Source organism: Podospora bellae-mahoneyi, chromosome 2, assembly GCF_035222275.1.
Source record: "Podospora bellae-mahoneyi strain CBS 112042 chromosome 2, whole genome shotgun sequence".
In the NCBI taxonomy this organism is placed as follows: Eukaryota; Fungi; Ascomycota; class Sordariomycetes; order Sordariales; family Podosporaceae; genus Podospora; species Podospora bellae-mahoneyi.
This window is the reverse complement of record NC_085881.1, coordinates 469,246-485,116: the sequence shown is the minus strand read 5'-3', so window position 1 is coordinate 485,116 and position 15,871 is coordinate 469,246. Positions and strand designations below refer to the sequence as shown.

General features: G+C 51.2%; 5 protein-coding genes across 5 annotated transcripts; all 5 read left to right on the top strand.

Annotated features, from left to right (window-relative positions):
* Window positions 1–1,476: 1,476 nt before the first annotated feature.
* On the top strand, window positions 1,477–1,843 carry QC761_200506 (uncharacterized protein; the record flags this gene model as incomplete). The annotated part of the gene is made up of 2 exons (XM_062875780.1): window positions 1,477–1,579; window positions 1,635–1,843. 2 exons carry the CDS (start codon window positions 1,477–1,479, stop codon window positions 1,841–1,843), a joined length of 312 nt encoding a protein of 103 aa, XP_062734296.1.
* A 4,046-nt stretch (window positions 1,844–5,889) lies between these two features.
* QC761_200502 (uncharacterized protein) lies at window positions 5,890–6,123 on the top strand (the record flags this gene model as incomplete). Its single annotated transcript, XM_062875779.1, has 1 exon — window positions 5,890–6,123. One exon carries the CDS (start codon window positions 5,890–5,892, stop codon window positions 6,121–6,123), a length of 234 nt encoding a protein of 77 aa, XP_062734295.1.
* Window positions 6,124–8,650: 2,527 nt separating this feature from the next.
* QC761_200500 (uncharacterized protein) lies at window positions 8,651–9,892 on the top strand (the record flags this gene model as incomplete). Its single annotated transcript, XM_062875778.1, has 1 exon — window positions 8,651–9,892. The coding sequence occupies one exon, from the start codon at window positions 8,651–8,653 to the stop codon at window positions 9,890–9,892; it is 1,242 nt and encodes a 413-aa protein (XP_062734294.1).
* A 1,989-nt stretch (window positions 9,893–11,881) lies between these two features.
* On the top strand, window positions 11,882–12,638 carry QC761_200499 (uncharacterized protein; the record flags this gene model as incomplete). The annotated part of the gene is made up of 2 exons (XM_062875777.1): window positions 11,882–12,321; window positions 12,447–12,638. Exons 1-2 carry the CDS (start codon window positions 12,262–12,264, stop codon window positions 12,636–12,638), a joined length of 252 nt encoding a protein of 83 aa, XP_062734293.1. The 5' UTR covers window positions 11,882–12,261.
* A 280-nt stretch (window positions 12,639–12,918) lies between these two features.
* On the top strand, window positions 12,919–13,852 carry QC761_200498 (uncharacterized protein; the record flags this gene model as incomplete). The annotated part of the gene is made up of 2 exons (XM_062875776.1): window positions 12,919–13,011; window positions 13,092–13,852. The coding sequence occupies 2 exons, from the start codon at window positions 12,919–12,921 to the stop codon at window positions 13,329–13,331; spliced, it is 333 nt and encodes a 110-aa protein (XP_062734292.1). The 3' UTR covers window positions 13,332–13,852.
* Window positions 13,853–15,871: the final 2,019 nt, after the last annotated feature.

Below are 15,871 nucleotides of genomic sequence, written 5' to 3'. Positions count from 1 at the left end.
ATTCTCCAAGAGGAATCTCGAATCAACAACCCTTATCCATCAATGACACCATCACCATGGTCCTTGGTGTTACGCCAAAGCCAATAGGGGATTTTGCAAGTCGTGATAGTGGCGGTCAACCACATCCCCTGATTTCTCGGACACTGCCAAATGGAGTATCTCTTCGCTTTTACACGGGTTTATTTCTTATTTCGTATTTAAGAAGTTGATAGGAAGCACATCGCAGCTGATAGAGGCACGAAAATGGTGATTTTGCAGACCGAGATCGTATTTCGCCGTGTACTTTCACTGGAGGCGGTGAATGAATGTGCTTGGCGTGGCTGACTTGTTGCTACCTGAACTGCAACCATCTTGAGCATGAGGCGACAGTAGCACAATCGCTTCGGCGGTAATTCTTCGGCGGGGATCTGTCTTCGATGTTGGGTGGTATACGTATCCTAGTATTTGCGAGGCTTTCAGATGTTTGATGTGTTTGGTTGCATGTGTTTCACGGCAGTTGTTGCTCATGAGGTCTCATCCACCCAGCGATCAATCGAACCGCGCCACCTCGACCGTCAGCGGGTAGGTAAGCATCGACACCATAGCCTGTATCTGCTGTCTGGCAAACGCCCAATCTGGAAGTTTTGACACTTTTCAAAATGCGAGATGATAAGACATGTGAGTGAGATGTCGAGATGTCAGGGAATGTCGCCCTATCCACCTCAACCCCGTCCAGCCGTCTGGGCAACAATAAGGCCATCAAGTGATGCGTCACCCCCCGAGCTAACCGTGAACCGACCGACCGCCGTAACCTCTTCTTTCCATTACTCGATGAGTTCAGATCTCAAGTGACGGACATGTACGGTAATGCGGTAGGCCTCCGGGAGTACATATCACAAAAGATCGCGGCCTCCGTACATACATCTTTTACTTCACCTCCGCTCTGCCTCGTCTCGCTTACCTCGAGACCGGGTGGGCTCGTATGCTTGATTTCAGTCGGCGTCGGGTATGAAATACTGGTCAGAGCTGAGCATCACAGAGACGGGCGGTCAAGGAGGAGGCATGACGAATTCTTCTGTTGTGTCCAGCGATGAAGCACATCCCCCGATACCAAATCATTGGTTTCCTTGCCTAGTTGTCGATTAAGATGGACAAGTGTGAGTAACAACATGAAACCAACGCGGGCCAACCTATCGGTACCTACCGATGGCCGCCTCAAGACACTCGGATCCTCGTGACTTGCACGTGCTGTTGACCTTCCCGAGCCACGGGCAAATTATAAGTCAAAAGAGAACTCCTCTCACCAATGGCAGCTTATCTGCTGTGTAACCTTATCACCCATTCTACACGCGACTACCTTTCTCAATTGAATGTCGTAAACAATCCTCATATCGACGTCGAATGACAACAATCTGTCAGTCGATCTAAGGTTACAACTTGCTTCTCACATGCGCCCGATCTCACCCGCGGATTGATCTCGCATCTCTGAATTTTCACATGATCGTCATCCGATATCGCTCATATGTATCTATACTCAGAAGAACTGTTCAGAGTTTCATGATCTGCAGCTTATGTCTTTCTGAACCACATGCCATATCATGTAAGGCCATGCGGTCAGCCCTATCTCCGCCACACCACTCACCAGGTACCAGCAGTGGCAAGCCACAGCCGTTTTCAACCATCTTTCTCTAGACTTTGGTTCGGCCTCGCGTCGCGAGCATGTAGAGCCCCACCCCGAGGTCACCATCTTATCATGTTCCCATCTCGAATGAAGATTGCCATATTCCTTCATCATCGCGCATTTTTGTCTCATTCATGCCTGACAGAAGTTGACCCTGACTCCAAGAATCAGTTGAGAATTTGAAACGTTGGCTGATGGAATCAAACATACGCAAGCACACCTGGTAAAGCTCTCCAAACAGGGAATGATAGATGATATCATGACTCTGAGCCGACCGCAGAACAGTAACAGCCCACGAGGCTATCTACGACTAAGCAGGTGCTCACTCAGCGAGTCACCAAGACTTGCCACCGCACCTCAAGCCTCACACGTACGCTAACCTCGCAAAGAAATCTGTGTTTTACAAAAGAACCTACAGAGAGGAGAAGCTTCTCAGTGGCTTCGGTAATGCCCATAAGGCAGTGCTATGACCCCCACATCTGGGGTCCGGTAAGACGCATCCCGTCTTGTTCCCATCGTGCCTTTGTTTCAATCTCTGCTCTTCCCCAACTGACATCCCCGGGCCGCGTTATCCGCCGTACCTTCCGAGCCGCCAGTCGAAATAATCCGGGATAACTTCCGACTACCGGCCGCGGATCCAGGAGGTGGGTATAGCATAAGCACAGCCTTGGACATCAGTACTGAAGCCTGAATTACTGTTGAAGATCGACACACATCCCGCATTATGATATCATAGCTCAGCCAAGCGGTGAAACGGGCAGTAAAGATAGGAGTCGTGTATATAAGATGAGGTGAGATGGAGCCTTGTCTATTCCATCCAGGTATCTTCATTCATGAGGCTATCCACATACGTCTGCTCAGTAAGATTCCATGGTGACTTGTCCATATCTCCATCTAGTGATCATCAAGCGAGGAGGGAAAGGTTCGGATGGATGACACCCCGCGAAGGAAACCTTTCCGCCCGCAGAAGTGGCAATTATGTGACTTCACTTACGCTGTTGGTAAGGTCCATCGATAATGGCAAGATGGCTAGGAGATATCTACCATATTCATCTCCGTCTCCGGGTTGCGTAGTCAGGCATCTGCCTCATTATCAGCAACATCACCACACAGTATTGTTTATTACCTATGCCTTTACTGCCACCCTGGTATCAACACCAATAACATGGGAGCCCCATTCCAAAACGAAAGACGCGTGGGAATTTTGGTAACTTGATTTCAGAGTACCTAGGTAGCAAACAAATAACTGCAATATAAACACCTCAGCCTCACCTCCTAGGCACTGAGTCATCAGTTCCACAGCATCTTAATAAGCTTGAACCATTCCTCCCATATTTCCCGCCCCCATCAGGCTCTGCCTTGTTCATTATTGACCTGACCCATTTCTCTATTCTTCTGTCTCTCCCAGCCCGCCTAACTATCTACCCTATCCAACCAGCTCACCTCTCCCCAAAAATCGAATTTGCGTTTTTGTGCTCATGTCTAATTGCTACGTTCCACAGATCTGGTAATCCCTCTTGTGGCTCCATGATCCGAACCCAACCTCTTCATCGCTGCAAATCGCCGTTTTCCCCCTCCTCCTACCTCACTGTGGATGGTCCTTCCCTCCACCTTGCCTACCCGCCCACACCCACACCCATACACAGTTGTTGCTCAGATTATGCCTGTAGGGACCAGGGAAGAAACCCCCAAAATTAAATCCTCTCCAATGAGAGAAGCCAAGCCCCCGGCCCCCAAAATAAAACAAAAACAGAGGCAAGGAAAAAAAATGTCTTTGTTGTTTATTTGACCTGGGGAACCCCTACCTACCTTTGTGCTCCCCTTGTCTACCCTGTAATCGTGTAACAAGACTCAAATTACCCGCATATTCTGCCCCCCCCCCCGCGTCCCCCCTTTCCTGTCTTATCCTCCCGTTGGATACGTTTTTGTTGAGAAAGGGGGCGGGGAAAGAGATGTCACTGACAGGGACTATGCTTCCGGAAAACGAGGCTTGTCTTGTCGCCCCCCCCACCCCCTTTTCTTCCCGCTTCCCTCCCCCACCCACTTTTGAAATGGCACATCCACCACTCCTTCGTATATAACCTCCTTGCGTAACTATGGGCGCTTCACCCCTCTTCCCAAAAAGCAAGCTCAAGGGTTTGGCGAATATATGCACAGTCAACATGATTCTGCATACGCTTCTTTTATCTTACCAGGACATACCCGGTAAGGGCAGGAGAGACATGGGAAAAGGGAGTAAAAAGAGAGAAAGAAAAAGGAGAAATCGGGTATTTGCATCCAACCTGTACAACTTACCCTTTTCTGAGCAAGGCCAAAAACCCAACACATCCCTTCCCTGAAGACTGCACATTGCTTGTTCCACCATATGCAGACCGAAAGGGCCCTCGTGGGGGAACAGGGCCCCGGTGATAGAATATGTTTCCGGGAAACATCCTAAGAAATTGGGGGTCCCCCATGTTGCTAGACATCATGTACCACCACCCCTGCCAGAGAGCTATCGTAAACTCCAAAAGAGCATCATGTACGCTCATCGGGTTCGGTGTTATCGCAGACGTGGGTTCCCCGGGCCCCGGTCGTCGTCTATCCCTTTGCTGACGGGATCCTTCCGATATCCGAAGATCGTCCCAACATAGCCGTCTTCCATGAGGCACCGGGCCTTCGGGAACCAGGAGAGAAATATGGATGGCGATATTTTCATGGAGATGTTGTGCCTGAGAAGAAGAGGTCCGGGTGGGTGCAGCGCGTCTGGCTCTTCTGGGAACTGTAGAGTTTGACCGGTCCCTGAGCTAGCGAGCTGTGCAGGGCAATATCTGCAAGATGGGTAAGAGACAAGCGCGGCAAAGGCAAAGCCAACACATGAGAGCAGTCAATGGGCAAGGGATGCTTGTTAAAAATAACACCCTGCAGAAGTCGCTGGTGTTTTTGTCGTCATCATCAAATCCACCACTCAAAATCTCGTGATAGTTTTAAGAGCATGTGACGGGCCAGCCCAAGAAATAGTGTGCTTGCTGACATGTGCGCCGTTGGGATTTCTCGCATTCTGAAGGGAGGGGAGGGAAGCGCTGACGATCAAGCTGACAGGTCCTACTGCAAAGGCAAGAAGGCTTCTCCTCCAATGCCTTGGTTTCCCCAGGAAGAAGCAAGCAGGCGGCGTCGAGATGCCATTCCGTGATGTGGCTTGACTGGAGAAGCTTCTCTCGACAATGTTCCCGCAACTGACACATCAGCTGTCCCAGCGAGGGTATTTTCCGCGATTCTATATGCATGTATTCGATAATCGCAAGTGCTGGTTTTGAGCCTATTGGTGCCTCCTATGCAGTCACCCGAGTCACTGAGGACAACCCATGACAAAGGTCACCGCCAGATGCCTAATCAAGAATGACACTGGCCTGTGCTTTCCGTATTTTTAATATTGCAAAGACCTGGGAAAACGCCATAATAAAGCTTGTGACACGCTGATTGTTCGAAGGCATCGCCGATTCTGATGTTGATCTCCATCCGCCTGAGCCACGCTGGACAGCGGCGGCCAGGGCCCTAAGGCATGCATCTGCCGTGACCTCGAGGAACCAAGTAAGTAATCCCTGAAGACGTAGTAGTGATCGGCAGCGTACGCAGGAAGCCTCGGTCGGCTGGCTGCCGGATGGCAGAGGTATCTGGATGGGAATCTCCAGAGTCGGCACTGAATTTGGGATGCTCGTACCCTGATCTCCAACCTTCTCGCTCTTTCACCGCAACGTTTCAGCCGGCTGATTGTCATAGGGGCCATTGCTCCAGTGTAGGCGGTGATACTGCTCCGATCCCGGCAATCTCTATGTCCAGATCTATAAGACGGAGGGCGTACAGTCAGTCCAGAGATGAGCTCAGCTGAACAAGATGAGAATAAACACTAAGATACGTCGATCCGTATTCCACCATGTTGAGATATCTCGGAAGCCGGAACAAATCGTCTCTGGTGGCTTGTTGTTCTGGGGTTCAATGATGTGCAGCACAATAGACTGCCGAAGACGCGATTCCACTGGTGCCAAGGTGTTTTGTTTTGATCGGATAACAGGGAAATTGACGCTTGAGGTGTTGAAGAAGCACACGGGCTTCCGTCTGGAGTTTCGGCAGACAGGTACTGTCTCTCATCGGCCCGCCTGCATTTCCGACGGGAGGTCCTCAGTGGTTGTTGGGTGTTTACCTTCTTCAAACGGGCGCCACGTCAACCGCCAGGGCAGAAAGCTGGGACAATGGAGGGTGGATCGCCGTTAAAAGTGTCCTTGGTAGGCCAAACATCACAATCAGGAGATTTTTCCATGTTCCAGATGGGAGTTCCATATGCGTGGGTCTGGTTTCCTGCCCTCGGGGGAGGGGGACTTGTTGTCGAAGATGGCGATCAGCAACTGCTTGCACAACCTGTGTCGAATGTTCCAAAAACGGCCAGTCAGCGGTCAAGTTGTCGACTGCGCATTAGGGCCGATTGATGTGTCTGCTGACAGGCCTCGCGAGAGCGGTTGCGGGCTTTGACAAGCTTCTCACACCGTTGCGAGATGCGGCAGAGAAAGGAGGTCGAAAATCCTCCGCATCCGTGATCCGATGCTGTGTCTTGGAGCATCCGCGGCGACGAACGATCGGCAGATGGGAGCCCAGCAGACGGAGAGGGCACGGACTTGGTCTTGATGATGGTTCCCTCTGCTCGGAAATCGGGTTGTTGATGATATTGTCTGTGCTCCGTTGCTTGTTCTCAGGTCAGGTATATGCTTACCTTAGGTAAGCAACCCTTGGCATCACCTCGAATCTCCACAGTTCACACTAGCGGACCGCAGTGGAGACCAAATTCTCCGAGCCGGCAAGCTGTTCGACTCCATCACCTTGACCACCTCTCTAGGGCATTTGCCTGCAACAGAGAATTGTTATGTTTCACGATGATGCCCTTCTGCACGAGTCCTCGTCAGCCCAAGCAGCGGTGGCAACTCTCCTTCTTCCAGCTCCGTCACTCACCTCACCTCACCTCACTGCCAACAAGCCAGCCAGCCCCAGCTGGACTGGAACCGAGCCAGCCAGGGACGGCGACCTGGGACCATGGAAAAGACAGGACAGATATTTCTGCCTCTGGGAACCATCTGTGCGCAGATGTCTCTCGTCCAATGGAGCGCAGAAGAAAACCAACAATCTCTCGCTCGAGTCCTTTGGATTGATTGGCTGATCTCTCCTTGGTTACGAGCCAGTCACGAACTACAACGCAGTTCGGAACAGTGACTTTGTCTTCCGTATCGGTCGGTAGGCTGGGGAAGTCAACCAAGGTAGCCTCCGGACTAACGCAGTAACTGTGGCACCACCCCCACCACTACCACCCCATTGTCGAGCATCCTTTGTCGTTCCTGGAACCGCACTAACAGCCGTTTTCTAGAATAGCGCCGTTAACCTGTTGGCTTAACAGTCAAACGTCGACCAACTGCCAATAGCTCAGCTGCCGATTGCGTGCTGGTCCCTGGGAATCAGGGGAGGAGGAGAAGAAGACGAGATTTACTTCTCCTTTCGCGCTACCATGAGCTCGAGACCCTGTAACTGTCTGCCTGCCTTGCAGGTGCGTGCTCTATTTGCAGGATGCATGCCACCTGCATCGTATTTTCCGTGGCACTCCAGCAAGCCCAGTGCAACTTCGGAGCATGCCCACAAGGTCAACCTCGACTATGCCCCAGTCCCGTCTGGTCTTTTTCGCTACCTCCCTGGACTCCAGGCCTTGGCTGGACGCAGATACAAGGTACGACACCCAGAAAGCTCACCGTGTTGACATTGCCCCCACCCACACCCCGCTTATGCATTCACACGCTTGCATATTGAATGTGCGAGGCTCAAGCCGCAGGAAGAAGAGGGTGTGGGATCAGGTAGGTGGTTCCTCAGCACTCGAGTGGCCACTGCGTCATACACCCAGCTTCACATCTCTCCCACACAAGCTCCTTCACCCCGGCAAGCCTCTTGCGCCTCTCCTGTTTGTTAGTATCCGTTGTTGCTTGGAGCTGGGAACAGAAGAGGGGCCTGTCTTGCAAGGTTCCGTCCCGAGCGAGTTGTGCCGTCTTTCATCTCATTTTGCATCAAGGACGGCATCCAGCTCACGATGTCCAGTTGTCGGATCTATACACCGGCACAACCATCAGATCGCGCAGGTCGTCCATATTCCGTGTTTGGTGGCCCCATGGCTTCGAATGAGACGAAAGCCAGAGAGCTCGAGGGCCTCATATGATTCTGTCCATGCTAACCTGGCCGTTCACCAGCGCCACTGGCGCGTGCCCTGTATGAGAACGGTTCAGTCATGTAGCAACGAGTATGGCCTGCCTGTCCCTGTCCCATGACTTCAGGGACCTTTTCTCCTTCCCGCTTCCTTGTCAATCACCAGGAGAAAAGAATGCTGCCCTACCACAGATATTCCACCGAGCAGGTCTCACACAACTCGTCGCTCAAGTGGGTCGTGTCTCTAAAATATCGTCCGGGCATTAGCGCGGTGGACGGCTTCTTTTCTTTTAACCGGGCCTCCTCGAGCCCCTGGGTATTTTCTTTTTAAGCGTCAAGCTACTTGGTCCTCCTGCCCTCGCTTCTTTAAACTTAATTGTCTCCCCCTCTCAAACGCGTTTGCTCCGTCCAAGGTCAGCTTACCGCTCACTCCCGCTGCTGGATCCGTCCGAAAAGGGCTTGGGTAATGGCTGTGGCATCTTACGTCTCCTCCTCGTGGGCTCTCAAGACCTGATCAACCCTTCCGCCCGCCTTATCATTCCGAGTTACTGCCCCCATAACACCTTACGTAGTTCTTCCTGCAGCCTCCTCGAGCCGCCAAACGTTATATTATACTCTCTCCCCACCTCCATCGCACCCTTCACACACCCCTTGTTCTTCAAATTCGTCTTATTATCACCCTGACCCCTCCGACTGTCACCTCGCCTCTACTTCGCAACACACTTTCAGCTGTTTATACTCCATCTGACTGCAATCTTACAACACATCACCCTTTTCAACATGGCTTCCTCAAAGCCCCGTCAACCTCGTCTACGCGCCTCATGTGATGGCTGCTTTCATGCCAAGGTCAAGTGCTCCAAGGCAAGGCCAATATGTTCTCGCTGTCTAGCTTGTGGGATCGAATGCCGGTACTCCCCATCTAGCAGGGCCGGGAAACCAAAATCCGATGGCAGCTCCAACATACAGTCGACAACGCCCACTGATATGACGGGAATGACCTCGCCAGTATCTGACGACAAGGGCATGCTGTACTCGGTCCACCAGACAGCGCACCCACTATACAAGCTGGAAACTGGATGGCACACACCTCCCACCAGCGTGGATGGAAGCATGAGCCGAACGCATTCCATGTCTGGGTTGGCTATGCTGGGTATGGAAACAGGTTCGACCACCCACGTGGATCCGACAATGGCCACCGACATCTACTCGACAGGCATGCCTTGGACCCCACCCAACGACATGTCTTCCCAGTTTGTTGACTCCCCAGCCATGGCAGCCCAGCTCAACCACGGGCGCTCCCATTCGTACGACTTTGCCATGTCGGCAGCCATGCCGACTTGGACCGATCCAACTGCCGCAGACATGTACACATACGGCCAAACACAGATCCCGACGCCTGGAAGCATGTCAGCTACCTATTTCTCCAGCCCTACCGCGACGCCCCAGCTGAGGTCAACACCAAGGACAAAGTCCTCGTCGAGCTCGGCAAGCTCTGGGGGCTCCTGCACATGCTTTACCGCTTGTTTGCAGTCGTTACAAGCACTTCACAATGCCTCCAGCCCTGGAGCGCCACCCTTCGACCTCGTGCTGTCCTTGAACCGCAAAGCAGTGGAGGGATGTGCCTCAATGCTCAGTTGCCCACGATGCATGAGCAGGTCAGGAACACACACGGCAGCGATGCTGCTCGCGACCGTCATTGGCAAGATCACCTCCTTCTATAAGAACGCATCCCACACCTATTTTGACAACGGCAGTATACCAGCGGCGACGTCACCAAATGGGCTGGGAGTTAGCCTGGGCGGATACACGCTTATGGGGGAAGAGGGAAGATGGCTCGAGCTGGAGATCCTGGCTCGTGAGCTACGAAAGCTGGAAGAGGTGTATGCTCAGTTTCGTGAGGTCTGTGCAGATCTATCTGAAGACCCCGAAGTCAGCCGGGCCATGATTGGATACCTCGGGCACAACCTCGGGTCCACCCTCGAAGTCATACACCACAGGAAAGGCGACATTGCCTACACATAGCCGTCCGCCCCGATGCAACGACAACGGTCCATTGCATCTGCAGCTCCCCTCTCCCGTCAAACACCAACTGTATTCCGGAGTTCCGAAGGACTTTTTCTTCCTGGGTCTCAATTTCTTCTCGCTCTTGTCGTTTCCTTTTTCCGATCGGGTCGCTACCGCAGCGTCGGGGATTTGATGACCGTTGATGACCAGCTCAGAGAGATAATCGTTATTGTCTATTTTCTTTTTCTGTCGTTGATTGGTGGGAGGTCCCTTAGTCGGCCTACATCAGGAGAGGATGGGGTGACTGTCTCGCTCACAGTCCCCAGTCGTATATGGCCTTGGTTGGGTGCATTTGGCGAAATCAAGGCGTTTGTGGGGGATTTTCAATGCGTCTGGTGTTTGGGAGTTGTCGTTATTCTGGGAGAAATGGGCCGGTCCTCACGGTTGACCGTTGAGGCCCAACAAAAGAGTTGGAACAGGTCTTGGCTAATATGCCTAACGGATGCTTTCAGGTTTCGAGTCTGCACGATGGGTGGCGGTGCTTCGACTGTTTCGTGGCTGTAATGCCACATGGCTTGGGAACATTTGACCTGGATATTTGTTTTGGTATCAACACAGTTAGAGGGTTGGCTTGATTTGGTGTTTTAGCGTTTGTTTTGCCGGCCCTCATGTACTGTATCCTAGCTACGCAACATTTAGAAAGAGAATCAAAAAGAGTAAAGACAGAATGCCAAGAATCCTGGTTGTACAACATCTCGAGCCATTTCACTGCACAGTGTGTCCCAGTTGCTTGGTTGGTCGTTTTGGGTGGGGTTCTCCGGGACGATGATTCAGCTGGAAGTTTCTTGGATACGATACAGAGTGAGTTCAGCACAGAGCCCGCAGATGGGCCCGGGACTGGAACGAAGCGGTATTACAGATGTCACCATTTCACAGCCAAGAAAGGAGAGCATCCACTTGGAGTGGGTGGCAAGCCCGAGCATACCAGTGATGTATTGCCTCACACTGGCTGGGCACAAGATTCAAATGATATGACTTTCGCCCTTTTCTTTTCGCTGCCCACAGATTAAGACAGACGGTTTTGAAGAGTTTAGGCTCATTCACATCCCAGAAGCCACAAATGTGCTAGTTATTCCAGAATGGCAGATGAAAGAAACGGCGAGGTCTAAATAAAGTAGCCCAGGTTGGGTACGAATATATGATCGACTGCATAATAAAGACCATATCAACCGGGGTGCAGTGATAAATCCCTTGCCAAGACCTTGACATGAGAATTCCACCCCACGAACCCAGAGCTCACAACACTCATCATGCCGTATGAAACCAACATAAACGAGGAACCCACGGGTTGCAATGGCCGTTGAGACTGTGGACTGATGGTGATATGACCCGAGGCAGCAACGGTTAAAAGATGCAGCTGTGTATAAGAGTCGTTTTCTTGGGAGGCTAGCTTACTGCTTGTCGAGATTTATTTGCATATTCAATTTGTTCCCTCCTACCTAAGCTTCCGGAGTTACCACCACAGCGCTGGAGATAAAGCTTCCCCGCCCTCTTCACATAGTTGATCGCCACTGTCAAGAATGATGTGCACTACGGAGAGAATATCAAGAAAACACTCTGCACATTCCAAGATAGCTTAGCACCTTGCCCTGGAGATCAACGCTTTGTCGATGGTTCAACGCTTCCCGATCCAGCACTGAACAGAAACAAGACTCACTACTGGAAGTTGGTGCCAGGGCAGGGCCGATGCCCCTTCAAACCTAGGCTGGGATACCCTGCTAGCTCTGCCTTCCCGATTAGGAACTCGTACATGCCTTCTGGCCAATAGAATTGCTCAGGACAGCGCACGGTCCAGATGGGCCAGGGTCCCCTCACCCACTTGATCCAGACCCCCACTGTGCCTGGGTCCAACCCGCCTTGTCCCGCACACTATTTCCTTGACTTCAAGCAACAAAAGCTGTCTGTTTTCTAGGCAAAAGAGCAGTCCCTCATCTCTCCCTGCCGTCCCCCGCTTAAAAGGATGTTTTAAGCAATCCGCGTCTTCCGCCTGCCCCCACAAGCAATAACTGACCTACATCTCTCGCACGAGACTGGCCTGCGCAGGAGCAGGCAATTAAAGACGACTGATGTTCTATTCTAGGAAACCATCCCCATCCCATCCGTCTTCCCGGGTAATGGGAATCGGCCACAGAAGTTAATTATTAGAGTGAGCACACGGGAGACAACACGCGGGGGAAAGTTCCCTGCCTCGGGAATTCATTAACTTACTAGCGAGCATCGCCCTCTTCACCAAGGCATTCTCAACCTCCCGCGGACTGGTCGCTACGCGGTTCGTTCACCAGCCGGCCATCACCGTTTTCGTTGACGACATCACCTTGGGGTTGTGCATGGACCACCTTAACCACCCCAACCACACTACTCCTGCGGCACGAGAAGGCCACCTCAAGGTAGCCCTTTACGCATCCTGGTGCAACCCCGTGGTTCCGAACACGCATTCTATTGCTAACGGCCCGCGTTACAATTCCGCCTCTGTGCTCTTCTATCAGTTAAATTACGCTAACGGATGCCCCAGCGAGTTCAGATCTGCTCATGGCTCGGCTACTTGCGCCGGGTGGCCTTTCCGCCATTCCAACATTCCACCATGGCTTCGAAGCCACGTTTTTCACCACTTGTCACATCGGCCTGTCCAACTTGTGGCTGGGTTCCTCGAATTCACTACGCACTCACAACCCCGCACCCATTACCACTGATCATAAAGAGTTAGCTATCTTTCAAGATGCCATATGCTGTGGTTGCGCTCAAACGATGCGGACAGGGTTGGATTGACCCACTCCCTGCATGCTAACATTACTTGATCAATGTCATCACGCTATCACTCACACTCTTCAGTGTGAAGCGGCTTAACTTCTCGGGTGGCGGGCGGGCCGCTTCCTTAACTGCCTCTTTTCGAATTATGTAGCACAAAGCCACCATCGCTGGCCATTCGTCTCGACATTATCACCAAAGTGACTCAAGACCTTGGATCAGGTGTCGCGTTGACACGTATGAAGCAACTCCACCCTTCTCGCAACCGAGCCCTGTTTGGGACATTCCTCTTCGATTGCCGGGTTCCAGGCCAGCAAACAGACCTCATCGCGGTGTGTTAATGACCTTGCCTGATATGCAGGGTTTTGTGGAGGCAAATGAGAAGGGAAACCTAGAGCTGATTGACAGATAGACAAGAAATGCTGTAGCACACTCACCAAGACCTATCGCCGCCAGCAACAGGCGTATCGCATCGCACGTATATGTCATCACGACCCGGATTATGGACAGGTTTGGAACAGACGCAGTACAATACATACCTAACAGCCAACCAAGAACACACACACACACATACACATTTGGCCGGTCCCGAGCATCGTGGGCGCGCCTCTCTTTGAGACTGTTCGACGGTATGCGAGGGCAAGAACCCTGATCTGTATCTCTCAGCCGCGTCGGTCGGCTATCATGCAGCCCTTTTCTTGCTGGAATCTGTCGATCTCGACCCTTTTCGATGCATCTGCACTGCGCCCGGTTCGGTAGGAAAGCCGATGCTGCTGCTTCACACACACTCGCCTGTCTTTTTTGGGAGACTGACGCCTTCGGGCAAACAGCCGCGTGAAGCACAGAGGTTCTATCCAGGTCTGGATGTCGTTGATAGGTTCAGCTTTCACCAGGGCCAAAGACCCCACCCACGTATCCGCCGTTTCGAATCCTTTTGGAGTGGCCTGGTGGCGCTTTTCTTCCAGGGAAGGCTTCTCGGGACCGAAGTGTATGCTTGTATGTGCAGCCGGTCAAGAGCAAGAAAGGGTCTCGTCACTTGCTTGGAGTGGTTTTCAAGATATCATGATACAGAAACATTGGGAGCAGCCCCAAACCATGATGTCGGAATATCAGACCACTGCAGTTGCAGGAAGGCAATTCTTTTTTAGAACCAACCACAACCGAGACTCATACAGCAATTGCAGTAGCTGTCCTACCTTGCACGTTGAAAGGACCGAATGCAGCCACCGTATCTCGAGTCTCCTTGGATCTAGTCTTGATCCATGATGGAGAGACCATGTTACTTTCTACATAGGTATGGCGGAACTCAAACTCGAGACAATGCCCAGCCTGTCTGCCCCATACGAATGCAAGCCATGTCTCAGAGCCAGGGAAGTCATATGGACTATTACTTGACCGCATACACCTCTCCAGTTGACGCACAGCTTCGTGTCTGAACTGACCTATAGGAGATTTTATTGACTGGCGAGTTTAGCTTCGGCATCTATCCGCCTCCGGGGACTAAGGCAAAGAAAGCCAAGGGGAGCACGGCCATTTAGTCAGTCGGTGAATGTTTTCCAACCTTCTCTCTATCCCAATTATCGATGTTGTCTGATGAACTTGGCGGATAGGCATAGAATGCTCGTATCTTTTCCATCGTACGACCTTGACTTGACCTGTTTGGGAGGCGGATGGTTTGCGATGTGGTTCAGTCACTCCACCACTCTGTGCTCTGGCTTGCATGAGACGGGGGTGACAAGGAGGAAATGATCTTCATCGTGACAGTTCTTTGGGGCTTGGGAGGCTTGAGGAATGGTGACGACCTGGACTTGGCAAAGTGAGGGGCAGACAGCCCCGAGAAGCCCAGCTCATTCACACGAGTGTGGTAATGAGGGGTCAGCCCAGAGTCAGGCTTCCCAACCTCTTGTTTAGTGACCGGATGGATGAGTAAGCAGGCGAGTTTGAGCAAATAACCAAGCCGTGGATTTGGCCAGCGCATCAAGCATCCAAGCTCTCCATCTGATTCGGATCCGAAGGCCCGGAGGGGGCAAATGCTACCAAAGCGCGCGGGTAGAGCGGGTTAAGGTGGTATTTTTTGTTGTTTCCCCCATATTGCATGGTTCGCTTCTCGAACCGCACTTCCCCTTTCGTGTGTCCGTGTGTGAAGGGTAGAACAGCTTTTGGCAGTTGTCTTGCACACTTGTCCATCTTTCCCAATCTTTGAATTCATTATGACCGGGCCATATTGAGGTTTGTCTCACTTCTCTACCATACTTGGCTGTAGGTCTAGAACCTCCCTCCCGTGCCGCGCGCGCTCAGGAATCCGATCTTTGGAACATGGGATTTCTCACGAATCTCGATCTTCGGGAAAGCTTGGGCGGGAAGGGTGGAAAGGCCGAACAACACTTGACCAGATCAGATCTAGTGTCGATCGCAAGGGAGTTGACTTGATTGACCGGTGAGCAATAATCGGATAGGGCAGGATGGTAGCGACCCGCTGCTGGCTACTGCTGCTGCCGGGGAAGTTCCTCCGGGGAGGGTATGTGAGTTCCCGTCGACTAGTGGGAGCTGGTGGCCTGTTAGTGAATCATGATTGATAGGGAAGGAGGGGAATCATGACGACGAGGTGGTATCTCTTTTGGTCGCTGAGGAACAGTCTGAGGTTCGAAAATAGAGTAAAGTGTAGAATACCAAGCCAAGAAGGTTACTTTTGCAGGGTTTGTTGTGTTAGTTGGTTGGGAAATAAGTTAGTCTACTGGGGTATTGCGCTACCGGGCATTCACGCATGGATTAGATCTATATTTTCGTGTAAGACTAATAATACTCATATATTTGTATTATAGATATCTACTTTTCAATATTAAATGAAGTAAAGCTTTTTAATACTATTTAAAGCTAAAGATCTATATATTTCTGTAAGCTATCAAGACCGTTATTAGGTTGAGTTTTTACTTCAATAATATTAGTGATAATAATAAATCTATCGTTAAAATTTATCTTAATATTTTTTTAATTAATTATATTATGCATTTTTTAATACTTTCACTTTAGCTTTAAAAATATAGTTTTTACTACGTTTTTTATTTGTAGCTTTTCTTAGCTTATTAAAATTAATCCTAACTGTTCGAAATAGGTCCCTGTACGGCTTATTTTACAGTAGGGTACTGCTGTAATATTACAAGGCGTTTAGTTCCGAAGGAACTGGTGGATACG